The 16,306-nt window shown below is 30.4% G+C and overlaps 4 protein-coding genes across 5 annotated transcripts; 3 read left to right on the top strand and 1 right to left on the bottom strand.

Annotated features, from left to right (window-relative positions):
* Nucleotides 1-2,713: 2,713 nt before the first annotated feature.
* Nucleotides 2,714-5,033, top strand: LOC124933766 (zinc finger protein CONSTANS-LIKE 5-like). Its single transcript, XM_047474206.1, has 3 exons — nucleotides 2,714-3,178; nucleotides 3,245-3,373; nucleotides 4,923-5,033. Exons 1-3 carry the CDS (start codon nucleotides 2,714-2,716, stop codon nucleotides 5,031-5,033), a joined length of 705 nt encoding a protein of 234 aa, XP_047330162.1.
* A 1,191-nt stretch (nucleotides 5,034-6,224) lies between these two features.
* On the top strand, nucleotides 6,225-8,724 carry LOC124933513 (heterogeneous nuclear ribonucleoprotein 1-like). 2 transcript variants are annotated; one of them, XR_007098988.1, is made up of 3 exons: nucleotides 6,225-6,556; nucleotides 6,819-7,986; nucleotides 8,399-8,724. XR_007098988.1 is itself a non-coding variant. In XM_047473928.1 (2 exons), the coding sequence occupies exons 1-2, from the start codon at nucleotides 6,335-6,337 to the stop codon at nucleotides 7,887-7,889; spliced, it is 1,293 nt and encodes a 430-aa protein (XP_047329884.1). In that variant the 5' UTR covers nucleotides 6,225-6,334; the 3' UTR covers nucleotides 7,890-8,226. The 2 variants fall into 2 exon arrangements, 1 of the variants encoding a protein (XP_047329884.1); XM_047473928.1 differs by lacking the exon at nucleotides 8,399-8,724 and having other exon boundaries at nucleotides 6,819-8,226.
* A 1,047-nt stretch (nucleotides 8,725-9,771) lies between these two features.
* Nucleotides 9,772-10,480, top strand: LOC124933515 (50S ribosomal protein L28, chloroplastic). The gene is made up of 2 exons (XM_047473930.1): nucleotides 9,772-10,040; nucleotides 10,123-10,480. Exons 1-2 carry the CDS (start codon nucleotides 9,854-9,856, stop codon nucleotides 10,353-10,355), a joined length of 420 nt encoding a protein of 139 aa, XP_047329886.1. The 5' UTR covers nucleotides 9,772-9,853; the 3' UTR covers nucleotides 10,356-10,480.
* Nucleotides 10,481-14,964: 4,484 nt separating this feature from the next.
* LOC124933514 (ethylene-response factor C3-like) lies at nucleotides 14,965-15,839 on the bottom strand. The gene has a single exon (XM_047473929.1). It carries the CDS (start codon nucleotides 15,803-15,805, stop codon nucleotides 15,170-15,172), a length of 636 nt encoding a protein of 211 aa, XP_047329885.1. The 5' UTR covers nucleotides 15,806-15,839; the 3' UTR covers nucleotides 14,965-15,169.
* Between the last annotated feature and the right edge of the window lie 467 nt (nucleotides 15,840-16,306).

Here is a 16,306-nt window from a genome sequence, read left to right as displayed (position 1 = left end):
GAAAAACGACAATATTAATATTCTTCCACAATCAATCGAGAATAACCCGTGAGATATTTAGCTTTATCAACACTATCGGGATTCTTTTGTCATCTTTTCGATACACTATGCCAACCGACCTATATTTACACACAATGTTTGTGTCAAAATGGGAAAAAAGACAGAGACATTGTGTATTGAATGATGTGGCAAGAATATTGCTCAAAATGTGGCTCATTTCACAATGGAAAAATGTTACAAACAATAATAATAAAAGGAAATAAGAAGAAAAAAAAAACAAGATGATTCATTGAAAGTCTTAAAGTTTGCACTTTGATTGGCCATGAAAAACATTCTTTGAGAAAGGAAACAAGAATCTATTTTATACACAATAATTTCTTAACGCAAATTATGTCTTTTATCTTTTTATGTTCTAACATAAAAATGTTTCCTTTAAAACAAATAATGATATAATTTGAATATTTTTATTTAAAAATAATAATTATAAAGAAAAAGAAACAGAAAGGAAGAAAGTCATTACTAAGATTTTTTTTTAAAATTCCGTAATATTCATAATTGGGTGTTAAATATAAAAGAAGCATCATGGAAATGCTAGTGAATAGATTAACTATATCTTATTTATAATTTTTATAATGCAATGAAACAATAAACACTTTTTTTTATTTTTCATATGATTATGGAAATATTTATACTTTATAATAAAAATTCATATAATCCCATTCCCATTGGTTCTATAAACATGATCTCAAATATTATAATAATATTTTGTCAATTTTAAGAAAAAAATAAGTATACTAAATTCTTTAACTAACTTTTTGAAAGAAAAAAAAAATCACATTGAATAATAAGTTTAATAAATTGACACAAATAAATTAAATAATAATTATTCAGTCTGAACATTTTATAATAATAAGAAAATAGTTAATTATGTTTTTAATATATTTCATAGAAATTAAAATATTAAAAATACTATAAAAGAAAAAAAAACTTTTAAGTCACGTTTCTATATTACTGTTAATTCGAGATAATTAAATAGTGTACTTTTAAAAAAAATTCTAATGTAATATTGAGACAATCCTTGTGGTCCAAATGTCCAATGCCTTTAATTAATGAATAATCAAGTATCAAATTCCATTAAATTAAGGTAATTTATATGTATGGCTTTATATTATTATAATTAAATATAAATATAATTTAAAAGTAAAGTAAATACAATCACTTAATCAAAACAATAACAGTATTAATAGCTTCTATAAACGTTTTTTTTCTTTCTAAATATAGTTTATTATAAGGCTTACTTGTTTTTTTTCTATTGCAAAGAAATTTTACATCTATAAATAGACTAATAATATAACGTGGATTAATACTTGGACAATTTTTAATTTTGTTTAATTTCAGAAATAGAAAATAAAAAAATAATAATCAAACCTTAGATAAGGCCTTTTTTTAATTCATCATTTTTTTACTTATTTCTTTATCAATCAAATTATTTCATTTGTCAACCAAAAATTAAAATAATTGTTATTTATTTTATTTTTTTAAATATTTTTTCATTAAATATTAATATTTTTAAATATTTTCACTAATAACATATTTTTTTATAACATCTTACCAATCAAATCAAGATTATTTAAATAACTCCAAATAATTTATTTATTTTAACGTTTAAAACTAACATAAACCATAGTCAAACTTGATAAGTATGATTTTGTTTGTTAAAAAATATTTGAATAATTATTGAATTATTTAAATAATTTATTTTTTCACTCATCTCATCATCAATTAAATTAATTAATTTATCATCTAAAATACTAAAATATTTTTTATTTATTTTTTAAATAAATACTTTTTTTATTAAATATTTAATATTTATACCTTTAAACTTTTTTCACTAATAACATAATTTTTTATAACATCATATCAAATAAGATATTTTTTTAGAACGTAATGGGACAACGGATTAAGTATGTAACCCGCAAACACACTTAATCATTTAACCAGGAGCAGAACTTTTCGTCTGACCGACTCGAACTCTGGAATTTAGGGTTGGTATCCCCAAATAATATATATTTTAAATGAGTTTTTTTAATATTGAAAGTTAGTCAGACCGACAACCTGATAACTATAACATTCACTCCAGCTTAAAGCGTACTGAGTGTAGGGTCAAATCTAAGTTTGGGTTAATGTCCAATATATAAAAAAGTAAAAATTAACCCTAAAATTGTGACATAACCTCTTAATTTTTTTTTCTTTTTAATTAAATTATTTATTTCTCTAATTCTAAAAATGGAAAGAAAAAAATTAAAGTTTTTGTTTCATTCATAATTTTCCCAAAAAAAAGTCAAGCACACCCGAACTTCAATTCTTCAATTTGTTCACTTGTATTTCACTTTTAACTTGTATCTTAGAAATCATTTTTGTCCCTTAAACTACTTTAGTGAGTTAACTTCAAATAAGTTATTTAAATAATCAATATCCAAACAAGGCCTAGGTTTAACATGAGAATGCCATGTACATGCCACGTGGAGTGAATTCAATGGTTGTCATACTAGTTTCATGCTGACGTAGATGTTTGTTCATTCCTACCATCTTATATATAGCCAACCAACTATGTTGTTATTTTAGACAAATCTATTTAAAACATCCCTCCTACCTTAATATACAGCAGTATCATTTCTCTCTCTATCTCTAAAAAGCTTGTAAATTTCCATCCATGGAGACCTCAAGTTCCTTCAATGGCAACTTATTGGAACTTCTATTTTCTGCAGAATCAAAGAACTCATCCGATATTATTCCGGCAACCGCCGCCGCCGCCGCCGACATATCAGCATCAATAGATTTTACCACAGACCATCAATTCCCTTTTCCTGATTATCAGTTTCTTCTAGATTATGATCATGATCAAATGTTTGGTCAACTTCAATTCCAAGAATACCCTTTTGATCATCATGATAAATCATCCATTAATGTACCATTAAATTCACCAGTCTTTGACTGTGATCACTGTCAAGATCTGAACTTAATTAACACCAAAAATGGGAGATTTTATAACTCTGATGTCATTGAGCAGAATTCAACAGTATTCAAGGTTGGAAAGCTTTCAGCAGAACAAAGGAAGGAGAAGATCCATAGGTATATGAAGAAGAGGAAGGAGAGGAATTTCACCAAGAAGATCAAGGTATATAATTAAACCCTATTATGGGATCATATATACAAAAGATTTAAAAATGAAAATTTAATGCAGTATGCTTGTCGAAAAACATTGGCTGATGGTAGACTTAGAGTAAGAGGAAGGTTTGCTAAAAATGATCAATTTGGAGATCAGTCATCAAGAGCAGCTTGTGGGAGCAATGAAGAAGATACAAGTAAAGATGTAAGTCTCTTCTTCTTTTGATCTTTGGGTTATTTGAAAATATATATATAAAAAAAAGAGTATAACAAGATGTAAGTCTATTCTTCTTCTTATTTTGAACTTTGGGTTATTTGAAAATGTAAAAAAAACAGAGTATAACAAGATGTAAGTCTCTTCTTCTTCTACTTCTTTTGATCTTTGGGTTATTTGAAAATGTAAAAGAAAACAGAGTATAACAGATGTAAGTCTCTTTTTCTTCTTATTTTGATCTTTGGGTTATTTGAAAATGTAAAAAATAACAGAGTATAAAAGATGTAAGTCTCTTCTTCTTCTTTTGATCTTTGGGTTATTTGAAAATGTAAAAAAAAAAACAGAGTATAACAAGATGTAAGTCTCTTCTTTTTCTTCTTTTGATCTTTGGGTTATTTGAAAATGTAAAAAAAACAGAGAATAACTGTGAACACAATTTTATAGTAATGCCCACTTCAATTTTAGGTGATTAAGCAAAATTTTCTCCATTTTCTAGTGTGTTTGAAAATTCAAATTACTTTATTTTAATTATCAATAAAAAATACAAAATTGATACTATTTTATTTATTTTTATAAAATTTAATTGTTAAATATAAATATATTTATGTATTGATTTCAAATCATATTCATTTTTTCATTGATTAAAGTCTTTAAACCATAACTCAATCTTCTAAAAAACAATCAAAACAAGGCCCTAGATGTAATGAAAAATAATAATTGATTTTATTTTATGATTATATATTTTTTATTTAAATTATTTGATAGTAAATATATTGTGAATATATAGATGGATGATTGAATATGAGTTTTTTTTCTTTCTTTTAACTCGTGATTATGATTAATTGTTCTTTTACATATACCAAAAAAAATATCTAGAAATTTTTCTGACTCTAGTAATTAAATTGTAAAAAATTCAGTTTGGTTCGAGTTGTGGAGACGGAGAAGACGACCCTATCCATTGTCGAGCAGCTATTTCTCATGGTTCTTCAATAGGACATGGGGCGAACCTATTGGTTGGAGAACATCTTCAAATAATAAACCAAAAGGTAACATTAGACAATTATAAAATTTATACACTTGATATAGTAAGTATTATTTTGTTCAACTAATGCTATAATATGTTTTTGCTTGGGATTTTATTTTTCTTGGTCTCATTTTCTATCACTAAGTAACAAAATCATCGTTATAGCTTGGTTCGAGTCATGGAGACAGAGAAGTCAACCTTTTTTCATTAGTCCATAGTTCAACTTTTGTCGCAAGTCAATTGGTCGAAGAACATATCTAACCATCCAGAGAAATTCAAAAGGTAACAATTAACCCTTGCCAATGATCATAACTCAAAAAGATATTTCTTTTCATTTTCAATTTTAAACACCAAACTCTTAAGTTAAAGTCATTGAAGAACATGAGAAACCAATCCAACATTAATGGTACTCAAATAAATGTTATTGTATGCAAGTAAAAAACAATAATTGAGATTTTTGTAAGGTCAAAAGGGTCCTCTTATCTATTCGTCTACAACATTTATTATTATTAGCAGGTATGTGTGAAAGAAGAGGAAGAAGACATTGTCGATTCTTCGGATGTTTTTGCACACATTAGTGGGGTGAACTCTCTTAAATACAACTACTCAATTCAAACTTGGATATGATCGAGAATGTCTAAAGCTTTTACACGTTGCTCGACCGCCCTTTATAGTGAAAAATATGTGTTCTTATAATAATATGGAAAGCCATACAAATCTATAGTAATATCAAGTATTGGTTTTTAATTTTTATAGAAATAAAAATGAATTGTGCTGTATATATATACTGCCCAAAGATCATATTAATCTATACTATAGTTTGTGCCCTTATTGGAAAAATTACTTGGAAAAATTGAGTATTTAATTTATTTTAATCTGGTACTATGTATGTTGATTTTGAGTTCTAGATTCAACTATTAATAATTCCTTTAGGTTTTATTTTTCATTTAAACAATACTTTGACTAGCCAAGAGATCTTAATATTTGTTTACTTTGTCTCAAAAAAATAAATGATTTAAAATATTATTTCATTTAAATTCTAATATTAACAAAAGTATTTTTTAAAATTAATAAACCCATTTTAAATATGAGAGTGATTAATAGAAAATTATCTAATCCAAGTCAAAAAACATAATACAAAATAATTTTAAAACAATTTATCAAAATTTTCTTACTCAAAACTTAACTACTGCAAACTTTCAAATATAATTTGGAGAGTCTTTTGTTTTGATATATTTTATATTATCTTTTTAGTTTTTTCCATAGATTATATTTTAACGTTAAATCTAAATTTATTTTATTCCAAAACAATAAATCATGATTATTCAACCTTAATGGACATTTGGAGATTTAAAAATTCAATTTTTTAATAGACTAAAACGAATGTTTTCATTAATTTACGTCATAAAACAACATATCATGCTCTAAAATAACGTAATCTACTTCGGCCCCTAAAATAATAAAAACAACCTATGTTGCCATAAAATGTAGCCTACTACATTATCCTTTACACAAAAAAACATTTTTACATGTTTGTAGTTTGATACAAATAACAGAATCAAGTAATAAAAATCATAGTTTTAAATTTAAACTAAGCCTAGAGTGATTAGAATCAAACTAAGCCTTAAAAATAGGCCCTTAAAAATATACAAGGTTTGACCTAAATGACACGTGGGTTATTTCTATGGGCTGAAAATTTGCAATACAACGACACAAAACATCATAGAAGATCACAGCCGTCAAAGTTTCATAACTATGAGATCCTGACTGTCCAATATATTGAAGTCAATTTGCCACCTTCCAGACAGACGCTCTCTCTCTATCTCTCCTTACCCTTCTTGTTCTTCTTCTACAGTCGGCTTCTTCCCCACAAACCCTCAGATTCCAGACCGCAGCTTCTCTTCGATTTCCAAACTTAGTAGAAAAAGATGGATTCCGATCAAGGGAAGCTTTTTATTGGTGGGATTTCATGGGAAACAAGTGAGGAGAAGCTGAAGGATCATTTTGAGCTCTATGGAGAGGTTCTTCAGACTGTTGTTATGAAGGATAAGGCCACTGGAAGACCCAGAGGATTTGGATTCGTCGTCTTTGCAGATCCTTCCACTCTTGATAGAGTTCTTATCGATTCACATACGATAGATGGTAGAACGGTCAGTTCAGAATTCAGATCTCATTTAATTTACATCTTTCATTCTTGATTCTTTCCTGTTATCTATTTTACTTGTTTCTGAATCAATACTTCAGATTCTATTTCTATCCTGTGGCAAAAAATCGCACAAATGGGGGTATTTGTGTTTATGATTGTTTCCTGATTATAACTTGAGTTGGGTTTCTTCATTTAGGTTACTCAAGCTGATTTCTCTATAGGGTTCATCGTGTTATATGTTATTTTAATAGTTTTGAATCATTCAGGTTGATGTAAAGAAGGCTATGTCAAGAGAGGAACAACAAACATCCTCAAGGCCAGGAAGCACGAATGTTGGTAGAAGTTTTGGGGGTGGTGGTGGTGGAAACTACAAGACCAAGAAAATATTCGTGGGAGGTTTGCCTCCAACACTGTCGGAGGAAGGATTCCGTCAGTATTTTGAAACATTCGGGCCTGTAAGCGATGTGGTCATTATGTATGATCAGCAAACTCAAAGGCCTCGTGGGTTTGGATTTATTGTGTTTGAAAATGAAGATGCTGTTGATAGAGTGGTAGTGAAGAACTTTCATGATTTACTAGGTAAGATGGTTGAAGTGAAGCGGGCTATGCCTAAGGATGCCAACCCCGGTGGTGGTGTACGTTCGATGGGTGGTGCTGGTGGAGGTTATGGAGGAAATTCGGGTGGTTCTTATGATGGGAGAAAGTCTCAAGATAATGGAGGAGGCGGTTATCCTTCGTATGGTTCTGGGTATAATGCACCAGCTAGTTATGGATACGGTGGTGGGGAGAACTATGGTGTTTACGGTGGTTATGGTGGTTCAAACCCTGGTTATGGTGGTCAAGCTGGCGCTGGTTATGGAAACCCTAATGCAACTGGTGCAGGTTATGGAAGCGGTCAACAAGGGTCTTGGAATGGCCAAGCTGCTTCAGGATATGGTAATGTTGGTTCATGGGGTGGTCAAAATGCAAATAGTGGTGGTGGGAATTCAGCAGCAGCCATGATGGGTCAATCTGCAGGTGTAACTGCTGCTGCTGCTGGATATGGGAATCAAGGTTATGGTTATGGTGGTGGCTATGGTGGAGGAAGTGATGGGTCTTATGGTAATCAAGTAACAGCAGGATATGGTGCTGTTGGAGGTCGTCCTGTTCAGAGTGGAAATGGTTCAGAAATGCATGGAAGCTACGGATATGGAGATTTGAATGGGAATTCTTCTGGTTATGGTGGAAACCAAGGATGGAGAAATGATCCTTCTCAAAACTCTGGAAATTACGGGGCTGATAATGGATATGGTGGCGGATATGGTGGTGTGCCTGCCCAACAAGTTCAACAACAGTAAAGAAACCGAACGGGGTCTTATTATGCATATCCTTTTTTTATACAGGGAAGAGGAGAAGCAGATGATGGGGACTCGTCGGTCTGACCATGATTCATGAGTAATGATTTCTCTGCTAAAATCAAAACTGAACTACTTTGGATTTGTCTGTCTGATCCCAATATGAGTATCCAAACTGTTAGCCTAAAAATAAAATATGTTTTTTCTTGTTTCTTTGAAGAATAGAGGTTTTCAATCTTCGTTTAACAATTGGAGTGTAGTAGCCTATTATGATACTTGTATTTGTTTTAAGTTGCAGTTACTTGATATTGAACTTTATGTTATCAGGATTTTATTTGCATTTGTTTATCTTCTTCTTCTTCTTCTTTCAGTTGGTTGTTGGTTTTTCCAGGGACATAACATAGGAAATATGACTTTCCCCGGTTTTGTAGCGATAAACCATAGTGGTAGTTAGAGTAGAAACTCAGAGAAATGACTTTCCCCCGTTTTGTATTTTCCATTTTCTTATACAGGGATGAAAGATGGATGATCCAGTTCTGAAATTGATACTTTGAGTTTTCGAGAGATTTGGGGGAGAAAGCAAACCGAGTTGGATTGATCGACGACAGAGTACAGACTAATGTAAGTTGGTTTAGTATAGAGGTGAAGTTTTGGATTTCAGATTCTCAAGATTCTAGTTTTAGTGAATGAGCCATTAGCCATAGATAGTATCAAACTAAGAAGCCTTTTTAGATAATAAAATTGGTTTTATTTTGGCAACATTATTGTTATACACTTGTACTAATCTTTTCATCTTTTTATCTACTGTAATTTCAAATGAATTATAAGTTTTTCTTCAACAACAATTATTATTTTGTAAAGGAAAATTTCATTATTTCATAGTCCACTTAGAAGAACAATCAATCAAAGTTTCAATGCAAAACAGTTGTGGTTGATGTAAACCTGATTTTTCTTTTTCAGAAACATCTCCAATTTTATGTTTTTTCTCCAATAATTTGTTGATATTTTGTTTATGTTAAAACTAAAATTGTTTTGAACCTTAGATGTTATTTTTAATTTTATTAATTTTTAATTGTTAAATTAAATGAATTATCTTTTTTTTTTAGAATTTATTATTTTAAGAAGTCTTGTAAGAAATTTATCATGATCATTTATCCACTTAAATTAAGGTAATACCTCTTTTATAAAAATGAAATCAAGTTAAAAAAAAGAAAAAAGAAATAATGGAGGGAATGAAAAATGGTTGTAAGAGGGAAAAAATTATTTTATTTTTCGTCAACCAGATTGCTTTATTTTTTTTTTCATTAATTCTCCTAAATTATTTCTCATGTAAAAATGAAGAAATATTAAATTTTAAATACTAATTAATTTAAATATTTAGTGATAAAAAATAAATTAATTAAATAAAACATCTAAATTTTATATTCAATATGTGAAATATTTTCTTTTATGTAATTCTACCGTGTGAAACGTAGATAATCGTCATTCTTAATCAAAACTCAAGTTAAGACGTGGCAAATTATTGCGGGTAAAATTAAGAGATTTAGAGATCAAAATAGTTTAATAATATCTATAAAAAAAAATTATTGTTAAAATTATAAAAAAACAATATTTTATCTGAACAATACTTTAATATTTATAAATAAATAAAATAACAACTTCACTCAAATGTGAGTTTTTGATCAAATTCAATAATAAAAAATCTTCTAAAATAAGATAATTAAATTAATAAAATTAATATTTTATTTATTTATAAATTTAAGTTATATTTCTACAACTTTAGCTATAAATTTATATTTATAAATGATTTTATTAAATTTAAAATGATAAAAAAATAAAATAAAATAAAAATTCTTGTTATAGAGTTATCTCATCTTCTAATTTTGAAGCTTTTGTAAGCAGAAGAAAAAGAAAGAGGATAAGGAAGGTGAAGATACGCGAGAAAGGATAGAGAGAAAGCGGGAAAAATGGCTTTACTTACTCTCACAGCAGCCTCCGGTCGATGTTTCTTCAAGCCACAATCGCCATCGCCATCGCCATCGCAGCTAAGCTTTGTTACATCTCAGTTAACCGGCATCAAACTTTCCATCCCTAAATTTGTACTTACAAAGCCAATTTCTGCTCCATTCAACCCCTGTCTTCAACCTGTAGCTCGTAAATCTCTCTTTCTCAACCTTTCTTTCATTCAATGCATACATTACATGTTCTATTCATAACAATTAGTTCAATCTTTCAGGTAGAATTTGTCCATTCACAGGGAAGAAAGCAAACAGAGCTAACAAGGTTTCTCATTCGAACCACAGGACAAAGAAGTTGCAGTTTGTGAATTTACAGTACAAGAGGATATGGTGGGAAGCTGGAAAGCGATTCCTCAAGCTGCGGTTATCTACTAAAGCGATTAAGACAATTGAGAAGAATGGATTGGATGCTGTTGCTAAGAAAGCTGGAATTGATCTTACCAAAGCGTAGATAATTGTTCAGTCGCTACAAACTTTGTTGTTTAATTCTGCTGAAAATTCTTGTTTAATTCCATCATGTTACACTCTTAGTTTGTGATGAATCGATTCGTATTACATTATAATATGTGTGCACTACGGTATGGGAATCAAGGCTATATTGAACTTATGTTATCTGGTTTAATTTGCAGATCATATTGTTATCGTTTTTACAGGGACATGAGAGAACTATGTGGCTAATGTGTGAAGGAAATAGATAACATGACTATCCCCTTTTTGTATTTCGTCATTTTCTTATACAGGGAGGAAAGATGATCAAGTTCTGAAATGGATATTGAGTTTTCGAGAGGATATCAAAGTGGGAGAGATTTGGCTAGTCATTCATAAGAAAGTAAGCGGGAATTGACAGCCTAATGTAAGTTGGTTAAGTTAACAGACAACGTTTTTGCATTTCATATTCGCGACAGTAAAGTTTTCTGATTTGACATCAAAATTTTGTCTTATGGCTGTTGATGAAAGCACATTTCATTTCAGAATGGGGGTCATGATTTCATGCTATCCAGCACCTTCTTAACACTTGTGTAGATACTGTTGATACCCAAAAAAAAGCAATTGGTCAATTATACAACAAATTTTAGGTTCCTAATCACTAGAAGAAAATGTGTTCTGTTGTTGGTTAACTTTTTTCAGGTGTTGTCATATGCTTAACTAATTGCATAATTAACATTAGAACTAATAGAAATGGCCAACATTGTTTGGAAGGTGTTGTTTCATACTTAATTTATGTTCAGCTTCTACAATATAATCTAAATTTATGTTCCATCCATTTGTGTACTATATTGTATGAATATTGGTCCCTTCACTAGCCTTCAAGCCATCGGATGTGATTGAGGCAATGTGAATGACAAAGGTTCAAGAAGCGACATGCTTATCTCTCAAGATGCTGAATATTCCACCTCGATAAACAAGCAGTGGAATCAAGCGGAAGCAATTAAACCAAAACAGAAAAGTCATATACAAGATTGGATCAGAAAAGGGCAGGTGAGTGCTCCTGCAATGCAATGCAAATTTCTTCCAAGGTCACAAATTTCTTTGGAGGAAGATGTTCAGACAGTAGATGCAATCTTCCTATCGAAGGTCATTGTCGTAATAATAAGTGTATAATACAAAAAGATAGGTTATAAATCTTGTTGCAATTTCTTAAGGGGGAGAGGGAGGCATCAAAAACGCCAACAAATCTTCCAGGTACGTTTCAGCTGCAGCATACTCCAGTTTCTTATCTTCAACTGCTAGAGCTGCCATTTTTATGTCCTGCAAATCATGGTAAAGCCAATTGATTATTTTCCTATAATGGTTTGGTTCAAATTTAAACAAAATTAATTATTACTGGAGGCAAGTCTAGGTAGCTCTTCAAAATATTGACTATTGGTTCTGTTTTTCTCCCCAACTCCTCAAGTTGGTCAGCCATTTCAGTCAAACTTCCATGTCGGATTTCAGGACTGTATCCAATACAATTTAGCATCTCCTGCATGAATATTTAGGTAAAAGAATTGTTTGTTTGTGCTTAATATTGATTGCGGGTTTGAAAATGATTTACCTTAAAGTTTGTATGTTGTTGAACATATTGTTTCTCTTTTGCAGCCATAACAGCCAAGTTAGCTTCCCATTTCTTCATCTGAGCTTCTGACGAACCATTGTCATCCTTCAATTGTTCCATAGCTCTGGAAGGGCGATGTTTAGAAAAGGAAGGATTAAGGAAGAAAGAAATCGAGAGATGATAAAATGTGGGTATGTTGGTACCGTTTAAGAAAAGTAAGTCTTCCTATTGCCTTACGAGTATGGTCAAGAAGAAGTTTCGACTCATTATTTGCTTTACTTCTTTGTTCATCCACTCTGCCTTTCCTTAATGTTATTTCTGCAATAGCTACAAGAAAACTATAAAGAAAAATCAAGATTCTGACCAAAAATCGTTTTTTTCTCACCTGCTTAGCTCAGTGTCCCTAATATCCAATTTGTTAGCCACATCTGCCACAATGTGGGTTAGTTCAACTGCCTTGGGCGATAAACTGTCTTGATCTATGCCCACCTTCTTTAATATCTCCGTCATCCTCGCAGCTTCAATAGTAAAAAAAAGGTACAACTTGATTATCATTATGTGTAAAACTTTATGAGTAACTTTTCTATGTTTGGATTGAGGATGAAGACCACCTTGGGAACGATATTCGGCTGCTTTATGGATGAAATCGTTTGAAACGATGGTAGCGGATCGGGTGCTGGACTTCGAGAGAATGACGAGGCTATGCAAATATTCTATAGATTGAGAATTGTATTCAAATTTGGGTACATCTTTACCAACAGCGCCAAATTGAGAAGCAAGCCATGATTTAACTTCTTCGGTTTGTGAAGGTACACGATTCATTCTTGTTCTTCTTTTGAATTGAAAAATGAAAACTAGGAAAATAAAGTTTTAAAGAACCTAATGAGTTATTTTTATAGATAGATAATACATTTGATTAATTCTATAAATAGATTATATATAGAAAGATTAGGATCGGTCAAAATATATATATATATGAGGAGTGATAGAGTGAGGGAATTTAGTGAGGGAATTTGGTGAGGGAATGACGTGGCATCACCTTCATTGGTTGGAAAGTGTAAAAGTGGGAGGAAAGAGAAAAAAGAGAAAAATTATTTAATTTTTTCAGCGAATAAGATTATGCCACGTCATTCCCTCACCAAATTCCCTTACCAAATTCCCTCACCTAATCATTTCTCTATATATATATATATATCATTTCATGCGGCACATCATAAGGAATTAAACACTTTTTATATTTTAAATAATTTTTATTTATATTAAAAGCTAATTTAGTTAATAAATTGAATATTCATTTAAATATATGTATTGATAATATAAAATATTAGTTTGATCGGTAGGTTTTTTCAAATAAAAATAATTAAATTAGTTAATAAATGTAACATTCATAATAATTAAAGAGCAATAAAAAGTTTTGTAACTTATTTTTGTTTGAATACATATAATAATAATAAAATAATATTATTGTTATGAATGTTATTTAAAAATAAAACTTAGAGCATAGGGGTTTTTTTAAAATAAACTTTAGTTTTTTGATGGGTAATAAATTGAGGAATTGAGTAATTTTTTTTTTTTTTTTTTTTTTGTCAAAAAGACATGTATTAATATATAATTATAAAATTTTAAAAAAAAATAATACATGCTAATTTAATATTTTGATTGATGAATATTTTGATTGATGAATTAAGTTGTTAGAAATGATATTTGATTGTGAACCCGACTCTTACCATTTATTTCAAAATTTGTAAATAATAGTACAGATTGAAATGTTCCATTTAGATAGACTATCTTTATTTTATTAATATATTCATTTTTTATAATAAACACTCAAAATATTAATGAAAATAAAACATATTAACAAATTCTCAAAGTAATAAAATTAATTATATTGATTTAGCCATTTATAAAACATCTAAAAGTAAAATGTTTAAAATGGCATATGGTATTGTAAAAACGGAAATAAAATATCAAAATGTCGGCATACAGGTCTATGAAAATTCGTTATATAGATTAAGGATTATATAATATGATATGGTTCCCTTATAATAATATTAAGATAACTACTTTGAAAAACGTCATTAATAAAATATAAAAGGAAAATTAGGGTTTAGAAGGTTTGGAAGAAAGTTAGTGGAGACTTAGTTGTTTGGATAGGAAATGGACCAATTATGTGATGAAACCAAACCAGGCCCCCCTCACCCATATCATCTTTTTCCGATTTCCAATTCTGGCCCACAGTTCATATTATGATTTGATGATATTGGATTATGACATATATGAAATCTCCTAATATCAAATTAAATATTATCAACTTGCTTTTGATTTAGAAACTAGTATAATAAATTAGTATGATTTGTCAGTTCAAGTGACAAAATTTAGAATTAAACTAAACATCACATGTTCAATTTATACTTAAAACTTCTTAAATTGAAGTAGACTCATTTGAGCTGACATAATCTCTAATTTTAGTTAAAAAAAGTTTTTTTTAGTGTTAAAACTTCTAGCGAGTTTTTTCGGCCCATTGGCTTACTCAACAGCAGGCCCGACCCTATTCCAAGGTTCGTCTAGGATTAACCCAGAGCAAGTCCGACCCTACCCAGGTCTTACGAGAGGATAGGGTAGGTTGCTTGCCCTGATATCCTAGTTTTAAAAATATTAATATAAAAACTTTTATAAAATAATGTTATTATAATCACTCAATTTAATGTTATTTTTTTATATATCTTTTTAGAACCACTAGCTGGAAATTGTTATCTCCGCAAAAGATGCTCATTCAAGAAGGACGAATCTCGCGATGCTGAAACGTTTCTCCAAATGCGAAGAATTAGTCACCCTCTTAACTATTAAACTAGACGTAGAATTTTTCGCCTAACTTACTCGAATTCAGAGGCTAAGTGATTACTCTCTCTGAATGTCCTTTCATTTTTTGATAGGTATGATTTAAATACAATGAAATGAAATAGTATGAAAATTGAATTTGATGGAAAGTTCAAATTAAATAAACTATTATTACAAATATAAAGCCCATTAAAATTTCCCCTAAATTACAATATATGGATTGAATTGATCATAGATTTCAACTCCACCATCATGAATTCATCCTAAATAATAATAATAATACTAATAAACAATTTGAAGAAAAAAATAAGCAATTTCTCTCCCATTATATCTTATCATCATCTTCTAAAAACAACAACATAATCTTCAAATAATAAACAATACCCAAATTTTCACCATGGATGATGAAGATGATGATTACTACCACTTTCAGCAGAACTCAATAGTTCTTCCAAATACTCAGCTCCCAAATCTTCCAACACAACTTTCCCTTCTTTCTCTCTTCTTTTCCAACTCATATTACTACTACTATTCTTCCTCTTCCTCATCGAATGTCTCTTCTTCAACGCCATCACCGGCGAACTCCCTTCCTCCGAACTATACTTCATCTCCTTCAACGATTCCTGAACTTTCTCCACCGGAAAGTTCAATATAGCCGTCATCCCTCTCATAGCAAACGCAGCTTGATCGTACGCCATAGCAGCTGCTTCCGCACTGTCAAAAGTTCCTAACCAAACCCTAACTCCGTTTCTAGTCGAATCTCTTATCTCCGCCGCGAATTTCCCCCACGGTCTCTTCCTTACTCCCCTGTACGACTTCTCCATCGCCGGATTCTGCCCGGAATTCGATGTAATCTCCAGGTCTGATGATGTCGTAGTCGTCGTCGTCTCCGATGTCTCTTGAATCATCTGATCGTTGAATTGGAAAGAATTGTTGAAATTCATCGTTGTTTCCCATGCCGGAGATTCAAATTCCATCGGAAATTCGCCGGAGAAATCGGTTTCGAAAGCGTAAGTGTAGAAATCCATATTTTGAATCTGAAATTTGATGACCTAATTTTGTTGATAAGTCTACTGCTCTTATATACTTGAAGAAAATGGAGGCGGTGGTGGGGATTTCAATGTCATTAAGATAAAATGCGAGGGTAAAATGGGTATTTTGTTACCATACTTAATTATTAATTATTTTTCGTAAATCTTGTGGGGACCACCATTCAGTGGCGTTATTTGACACGTGGGTCAAATGTGCCAACCCGGCCGCCAGGTCATAAGGACTGACCGGACCGGATGGTTCAAGACCGGTTAAAATTTCAAACAGCCATGTTATTTTTATCTACCACTATATAATTTATTAATTAATTAATAAAGGACATGAATTCATTTATTATTTTGGGTTATATCTCATTAAAATAGAAAGATTTAATTTTGATGGAACTGTGGTTTTTAAAAATAAAAAAGTCACGGGTTTGGGTGTGCATTTATTATTCCTAGGTTCTATTTTAAAAAAAAATTATACCTTTATTTTCTTAA

This window comes from Impatiens glandulifera, chromosome 4 (genome assembly GCF_907164915.1).
Source record: "Impatiens glandulifera chromosome 4, dImpGla2.1, whole genome shotgun sequence".
Classification (NCBI taxonomy): Eukaryota; Viridiplantae; Streptophyta; class Magnoliopsida; order Ericales; family Balsaminaceae; genus Impatiens; species Impatiens glandulifera.
The sequence above is the reverse complement of the archived record's forward strand: the minus strand, read 5'-3'. Positions and strand labels throughout refer to the sequence as shown.